Source organism: Triticum dicoccoides, chromosome 3B, assembly GCF_002162155.2.
Source record: "Triticum dicoccoides isolate Atlit2015 ecotype Zavitan chromosome 3B, WEW_v2.0, whole genome shotgun sequence".
Classification (NCBI taxonomy): domain Eukaryota; kingdom Viridiplantae; phylum Streptophyta; class Magnoliopsida; order Poales; family Poaceae; genus Triticum; species Triticum dicoccoides.
In genome coordinates, this window is record NC_041385.1 from 762,149,298 (window position 1) to 762,157,757 (window position 8,460).

At 43.8% G+C, this 8,460-nt stretch overlaps 1 protein-coding gene across 2 annotated transcripts; it reads right to left on the bottom strand.

Moving 5' to 3' along the window:
- Window positions 1–224: 224 nt before the first annotated feature.
- Window positions 225–1,883, bottom strand: LOC119278344 (F-box protein At5g07610-like). 2 transcript variants are annotated; one of them, XM_037559706.1, is made up of 3 exons: window positions 1,766–1,883; window positions 977–1,681; window positions 225–826 (listed from the first exon to the last, which is right to left on the bottom strand). In XM_037559706.1, the coding sequence occupies exons 2-3, from the start codon at window positions 1,676–1,678 to the stop codon at window positions 455–457; spliced, it is 1,074 nt and encodes a 357-aa protein (XP_037415603.1). In that variant the 5' UTR covers window positions 1,679–1,681; window positions 1,766–1,883; the 3' UTR covers window positions 225–454. The 2 variants fall into 2 exon arrangements, with proteins under 2 accessions (XP_037415603.1, XP_037415602.1); XM_037559705.1 differs by having other exon boundaries at window positions 225–1,681.
- Between the last annotated feature and the right edge of the window lie 6,577 nt (window positions 1,884–8,460).

An 8,460-nucleotide genomic window follows, 5' to 3' on the forward strand; every position in this document is an offset into this window, starting at 1 on the left:
TCATTTTTCACTATTGAATGGAGATAAAAAAACGCTTCCAGACCACATTGTAATTTGTAAAAACGATGGAATCCAAACATTCAGTAGCATGACAAAGGCAAGAGGAGATCCAAATGCAAAGGTTGCAACACATATAATTATTCTCAAAGAAAGAAATAAGCAAAGACCAGAATTTGGATATAGAAGACATTAATAATGGTTCAGCAGAATGATCATAACATCCATAATTAAAGTAGCGGGCTGCTAACTGCCATGAATATATAAAAGTACACAATCACAAGCTCAGTTACGCACTTAACTGCAATAGTCAGGACATGAGTGTGCTCAAGCACCAACAAAAACTATCAGAACTTCATAAACAGCTACCGAAACCACTGCTGCCCGAATTCAAGACCAAACTCCAATATCATTAGAAGATGGAGAATTGTGAAGCTGCAGTACACAAGAAAGAGATTTAGTGTTCATCTGCCAATGACTCTGAGAACAAGGGGACATGTGGATAAAAAGGAGGAGCCTTTTTGCCGCATTCAGGCCACCATTGCCATTCAAGCTTACACTCAGAGCCAAGTTGACGTATAAAACACAGCTTTCTAGAATCCATGTCGTATGACATTAGTGTCTTCTCAACTCCACCGACTATAAAAACCAAACTGTGTTCCGGATGGATAGAAATAACCTCATAATTATTCACATACGATGAATACTTTGTTCTGAATAACTGCAAGTGGCTCACATTGTGCTTCAAAGTCCATTTTCCTGTAACGTAGTCCTCAAGAACCCAGATTGATAGTTTAGAACCATCAGAATCAGCAAAATACAACCGTCCCTGTGATGGAAATATGCCACCGATACAATCAGCATAGTAAGGTAGCTCAGGAACATCAATGAGCCACCAATTAGCTCCTTCCACATCAACAGCTACTATACATTCAAATAAGTTAGCCAAATGTAAGATCCCATTAAAAAATGTGCTTACTGAATTCTTGGGTATCGAAAAGCGACCATGCTCAACTGTTTGATATTTCCAAGCTCCAGCTTTGGATGAGTATATTGCTAGTGTTTCGATGCGTCCACAGCAATCGCCATCAAGCTCGTCCTCAGATATACCCCATGACTCCTCATCTATGAACTCGAATACATGGAAGTGGGAAGAAACGGCCGGGTCGAATCCCAGGCGAGCGACGCTCACCATGCTGGACCAGTCAGTGGCAGGCACGGCCACCAATTTCTGAGTAGTGGGATTGCACACCACATAATCCAATGTCTTGGGATCAGTCACCTTCCAGCAGCGGCAGAGGAGGAGGCCATTGCAGCTGTCCAAGATGTCAAGGCTCTCGCAATTGGGCAGGAAAGACAGCGAGGGGTCGACGAGAGGATAGCGTTGCCGTGACAGATTGGTAAAATAACGAGCCTTCTTGGGAGAGCGGAATTCGTTGTAACCTTCGTAGAAGAAGCCGACGATGGACTGCGGCATCTTGTTTCGGCACTGGTAGGAGATGAGGTCGCGCCAGCGCGTGGAGACGCATTTGCAGCAGCAGGTGGACTTGTACGGCACGCGCGAGATGATATCGGCGAGGATGTCGTCGGTGAGCTTGGACACCGGGCTCCCCTTCAGGCGCTTCTTCTTCTTCTTCTTGGAGTCCCTCGCCATGGCCGTCCGTGGAGATGAGGAGCTCATAGTCTGCGCAGATCGGGAGAAGGAGGGGAAAAGATTAGAGATCCATCCCGGGTGCGAGGGGGGAGCGTGAGGGATGAGAGGGTCTACCAGGTGGTTGCTGCGCGAGCGGCGAAGCGATGAGCGTCGAGAGCTTCAGCTGCGCCGGCGAGCGCGGCTGCGAGATGCGAGATGCGGCGGCGGAGCTGGGAAGTGAAGTGGAGACGACGAGGGAAGTGAAGTGCAGGGTTGGGCCGTGTGACCTTCTCTTTTACTTTTTGCTGGAGCGGGCCGCGCGCAGTCCAACGGGCCTGTACATCCTCTAGAAAATAAATTTGAACATGAGAAAATTGCATCCTTACTCTCAAAAAAAGAAGAAGAGAAAATTGCATCCTTTCGCTAAAAATAAAAATAAAAAGATACTTGAACATGGAACGAATGTGTTGCGTCCTTAGCCACCGTCGACCACAACGTGAAATACAATTTTTGGCTTCTCCTCCTCTTCGAGATCTCTTTTCTACCATAAACTTTTTTGGCAGGTTTACACTTTGCATTTCCATGTGATGTTCTTGCTTGTAGCGGTCGGTGCTCCCGTCTCACTCAATCTCATGGACACCTCGCTCGTGCATGCTCACTCGTCGGCACCCCATACTATTACTAACGCTATGAGAGTTGTGGAAGCATAGAAATGTAGTTGTGTTTGATGGTGCTTCGTCATCGACGGGTAGCCTCATGCAGAAATTGAAGCGGAAGGACGGATTTGGTCGATGTCCGGTCTCATGAAAGGAAACATGGATTTTGTGTTTGCCGGTTTAGCTAGGTGGATTGGTGGCGAGGAGTAGTTGGGTGGTACTAAGTGGTGTGGAGTTGTATATACGGTTGTGAGATATCACACCACTTGTAAATGACCGGTGGAGGCTTCTAGGCCTTTTCTTCTTTAATATATGATATGCACACTTGTGTATATTCGTGAAAAAAAAAACTCGTCGGCACCATCAAGTCGCCCAATAGGGGCCGTTCGGTTTGGATATGAAAAACCCACAGAAATGTAACTCGGTGAAGGAATAGCAGATGAATGAGATGTCAAAACGGAGGAATAAAAGCTTGAGGAAGATTTAGGATATGGACGTTCGGAGTGTTGGTATAGTAAACAAAGGAAATGGATAGATGTTTGTGATACAGTACGAAACTGGGACCCATGAGTGCAAATAAACTAGAGATTTTATCCCATGCATGTGACAGATGTGGGTCCGGAGATAAAGGCTACAGAGGCAAGATCATTGTCAGAGCTCACGTATCCTACATTTTGCCTCGGACTTCCGCCCAAAAAAAAGCTTGCCGTGGATGTTTTCTTTCCCGTGAAAGTAGAGGGTACAGAAACTTTCCCAACGGTGCTTCTGGTAAGCTTTCCTCTGTTTTCAGTTCATGTGAATTTCCTCCAAAAATCCTCCATACCGAACGTGCCCCTAGGGTTGCTCAAAAATCAAAATCCATGCATGAGACCACGTCCACACAGTGGCGGCGCCAGTCTCAAGAATCTAGGGGGGGTCAATGGATTTTTTTGATTTATTTTCTTCATGATGAACAGTAGCTCTAGGTTGTTTTTCAAAAAAGTTATGAGGTCGGCTGACCCCGTTTACACATAGTTTATCGTCAGGGTTGGAGCGAACTGTAATATTTGTTTCATTGCACAGATGGACTCATTTGTGTGTAGAAAGTGTGTGTACAAAAACCCAAATACCCTAGCATATTATATATTATTCACACTAAAAATACTAGAAAATCACATTTTTTTCCTAGAAAAGATCACATATGATCCTCGGGGCTTTCCGCCACCATTTGCGAGGCGAAGCACTTTACCTCTCTGGTGGAGCAATTTTGTTGGGAAAACTTCACTCCGGGAGTGGGAAATTAAAGCCTTCATCATCACCAACACTCCAATCATCATGGGGATCATCATCTTCATCAGAACCATCTCATCTCCAAACCCTAGTTCTTCCCTTGTGCTCAATCTTTGTATCAAACCTCAGATTGATAACTAGGAGTACTTATGTGTGTTGATTACACCTTGTAGTTGATGCATAGGATATTTATTGGTGAAAGTTTGTTGTGCTCAGGTTGTTCATCATATATTATAGCTAATGATTATGATCTATATGATGTGTTGTGAGTAGTTCCATTTGTCCTTGAGGACATGGGGGAAGTTTTGTTGCTAGTAATCATGTGAAGTTCATAATCTTTCAATGTTTTGATGATATGTTATGTTGTTCTTGCTGTAGTGGTGTTATGTGAACGTCAACTACACACTACTGCATGAATGCCTAGCAATGGTGGGCGCATAAAAGCCAGCGGTGGCGGACCAGGCTCCCAGGCCCGCCCGCCACCGACCTCCCGCCACTGCTAGATAGTCTGCAGTGGCGAGCGAATAAACGTGTCCACCAGTGCTTGACTTTGAAGTAGTGGCAGGCGTGTTTCAGCACCCGCCGCTAGTTCTCAATCAAACAAATTAAAATTTCCATAGCGACGACAACATTTATGTTGCCATGGTAGCGTTTTCATACAACACATATCAGAATACATTGATAAGAATAAAAGTTGACAAAATGTCGCTGCATACATTAACCACTAGCTCTAATTGTTGTCAATCATAACTACAGATGGCCCAACTAAATATTCATAGCTAGGTAGAACACGACTATCGATACAAACATCCACCGGTTAATTAGTCCTGATAATGACAAAGGACTAGGACCTACTCCTCTTTTTTAGGATAAATTGAAAAAATAAGAACGCCCTATATCTTCATGGTAGATCACAGAGATCCACTGATCTCCAATTTCTCGTATGCACTCATTATTCAATATTTGCCGCAACTCATCAATTTTGAGGCGTCCATCTCGTAGGTTTGCAGTAGAGTAGGTGCCTTTGAAATTCGTCTTCTGATGGAAAATAATTGTCATCGCACATGTCGCATCCATCGCTGCAGGCATAACGACTCTTAGGAGCTTCTATTGAAGAACAACATAGTAACATAGTAAGCATTGTGCTTTATTTAAGATGGACTATTGGCACAATAATAGTACAAAATCATACCATGCATTTTTTTATGAATGTTGGTATTGCTCAATTTGTGGACGAGTGGCACGTATGGTGTAGTATTTGGACCAGCTTCGTAAGAGTGCCTTAAACGACTCAACATCGTTAACAAAGGAGACAAGATAATTCTCCTCCTCTCAAGTAAGCTCGGATCAAGCAGTGTAATAGGTCTCGTCTACTATATTCCGTATTTTTCTTTGAGATAGAAAATAAGCTATAGATTTTAATTAAAATGGTAAGTTACGAGTGAATAACAAATATTTTAAGATAGATTACTTAACAAATGTGTTCAAGAAACTCACACGGAGGGAAAATAGGAATCATGTCTCTTTCCACCCGAATGTCTTGATCAAAATAAGGAAAGGCGCCTTGAGGGATGCCAATATTAAAGGTTATAATCATACCCTCCTCAAATCCGTAAGCCTTGCATAATCTTTTTGTAAGTGCATCTAGTGCCACCCCTAGTTGGTTTTGGAGTATTGACGACAAACCTGGTTGAGGGACTAATGTGTTTGTGAGAATTGCAGGATAACACAGGTAGTAGTCCCTCATTGATTCGGTTTACCTACCGGAGACGACCCCTAAAAATGTGTGAAGACATTGTAGACAACGGTGGTCTGTGAAGGTATTCAAGTTGAAGACTATGACATGAGAAGACATCGCATGAAGACTGTGGAGCGCAAAGACTTAGTTGTTTTGTTGTTTCCTTTTCTTCTTTGTTGAGTCATAGGAACCACCTCACTGTTAAGTGGGGTCCAAGTGAACAAAGTCAGAGTGACTGAAGTGATGCTCAACCAAATCCTATGTCTTCGAGTGAAGACAATGAGAGCAAATCTTATCCAGAGTCGGATGACTCAGCTTTACATGTAGCCCAAGTCAAGCTGCCGTGTGTGTTTGAAATCTGATCGTTGGGACACATGTCAGTTCCTTAGTGACCCAGGCTCATTTCGGACAAATCAGGTCGGGTTGCCCAGTGGCTATAAATAGCCCACCCCCTACACCATAAATTGGTGGCTGCTCAAAGTTAGTGCACGGCTTTTGTCGTTTGAGAGCAACCCACCTCTGAAGCATTTGAGAGAGAATCCTTGCGAGGAAAAAGCCCAAACCACCCAGAGCCCAAGAGTGTTTGGCATCACTGAAGTCTTTCTGTCCGCGTGATCTGAAGACTTGTTACACTTGAGGACTGTGAATCCTCCAGCCGGTTAGGCGTCGCGTTCTGAGCATCCAAGAGTCATTGTGGATTGCCGGTGAATGAAGTCTGTGAAGGTTTGGAAGTCTACCTTGAAGACTTACCAGAGTGATTGGGCGGGGACTAGGTGTCCTTAGCTCAAGGGGAATAAGGTGAAGACGCAGTCTTCTAAGTTAAATCTCAGCCTCCCTAACCAGACGTACAGTTGTCACAGCAACTGGAACTGGTCGAACAAATCTCTGTCCTCTCCAAGCTACTAGTTCTATCTCTCACTTCTCTTTACTTACAGTTTGTCTTCGTGAAGTCATTGCCTGCTTGCATTATCTGTTTGATTTCACTGTGTGACTACTTGGTCTGATTGGCTTCATACTATCTTCCATCCTGATCCTTACTACCTAACTGCTGATAGTCTTCGTGCTTTCACTTCATTGAATACTTGACTATGGCTTGCCTAGTGTAGTCTACCTTCCGCTGCATACGAGTAGTGTCATTTCTATTGTTTGTCTTCGAAACTCCCATGTTTTGAAGACTTTCATAAAAATCGCCTATTCACCCCCCCTCTAGTCGATAACTAGCTCTTTCAATTGGTATCAGAGCAAGGTACTCCCTTGTTCTGTGTGATTCGGTTTAACCACCTGGAGTTTTAGCTATGTCGACTACAGTGATAATCAAAGTCTTTGCTGCGTGCCCCATCTTTGATGGCACTGAATACCCCTACTAGAAGAATAAGATGCGCATGCATCTTGAAGCCATTGATGTCGATCTGTGGTATGTCGTCAAGAACGGCATTCCCAAGACCGGTGAAGGTGTCATCCCTGCTGATGTCAAGAAGTTCATTCAACTGGACTCTACCACCAAGAAAATCATCTGTGGTCATCTGACCAAAGGACAGTATGGTCGTGTGAGTGCTCTGGAAACATCGAAGCTAGTCTGGGACTGGCTCTCCAAGATCAATGAAGGTGTCTCAACTCAGCGAGATCAAAGGATCAGTGTCCTCCGCAACCTCTTCAACCGCTTAAAGAGACATGACAATGAGAATGTACAGCTCACATTTGATCGCCTCACTGATATCACAAATGAGCTCCAAGAACTCGGTGCCACTGAGATCACGAAGCATGAAATAGTCAAGACACTACTGAGATCAATTGACAACTCATTTGACACCTTAGCCTTGATGATTCAAGAACGCCCTGGCTTCAAGACTCTCGATCTGTCTGACATACTTGAGAGGCTCAACACACATGAGTTTCAGCTATCCGAGAAACAAGATATCTATGGCCCCAACTATGGGCAAACTCGCGCTTTGAAGGCAAAGGCTGTTTCCTCATCTAAAGAAGAATCTGACTGCAGTTCTGGTGATCCTGAAGACATTGGAAAGAAGCTTGCTATGCTTGTGAAGAAGTTCCAAAAATTCACCAAGAAGAAAGGCTTCAGAAAGTCTTCACGATCCAGCTCAAAAAATGATGAAGCTTCCACCCATGACCACAAGAAGAGAACCTGCCACAAGTGCAAGAAACCTGGTCACTACATCTCTGAGTGTCCACAGTGGGACAATGAGAAGAAGAAGAAGAAGAAGAGCAAAGAATATGATTCTAATGACAAGAAGAAGAAGAAATCCTCAAAGTCGTCTTCCAAGTCTTCATCACACAAGAAGAAATCATCTGGCAAGGCTCGTGCTTTTGTTGGCAAGGAGATGGATTCATAGGAGGAGTCTGCTTCTGAGGAGGCGGAGGTGGAGTCTGAGGAGGATTCCGACTCTGGTGTTGCGAGTCTGGCTCTAGCTACAGCCTACATTGCCAAGTCCATCTTCAACACTGAAGACAATGGCTCTGTCACCAACGCTGATGATAATGACAAGGACGACTCAGTTCCCACCTACTGCTTCATGGCACGTGGTGCCAAGGTAAAATCACACGATGCCTACTTTCAAACATCAAGTGAAGATGATTCTAATGGTGAATCCAAACCTAGTTACAAAACACTCGTTAAAATTGCAACTGAACAACAAAAATCTATGGAACACATTCAAAAACTGTTAGACAAAAGCGATGACCTGTTGGATGCAGAAATGACCCGATCTCAGTCCTTAATTGAGGACATCAAAAATCTTCATGTTAAGTATGAAGAACTTGAAAGTCGTCATGAAACACTCACAACAACTCATGAAAAGCTTTCCTACGATTATCTTCAAAGGAAGCAAGATCTTGAGAAATTGAGAGCGATTCATGAAGATCTTCAAAAAGAGAACGAGGCAAGAGTTGAACCACCATGTCTAAAATGCATTGAGCGTGATAACGCTGCCTCTGTTGCTGAATGTTCTATTGCTACTCTTGTTGCAATATCTTGAACTGCTAATGTGGTAACTAACCCCTCTACTGAGAATACCACTACTATTGCTGATGAGAATGCTAGGTTGAAGACACTGCTTGAGACAGGGATGTACAAAAGTCTCAAAGGGGATCAGACATTTTGTGATGTCCTCAAAAAGCAGATTCTGAACCGAAACCCTAGGAAAGAGGAT

What these genes read in the sequence shown, in the direction of transcription:
- LOC119278344 (XM_037559705.1), bottom strand. Translation starts at nt 1,678, where the DNA reads ATGAGCTCCTCATCTCCACGGACGGCCATGGCGAGGGACTCCAAGAAG.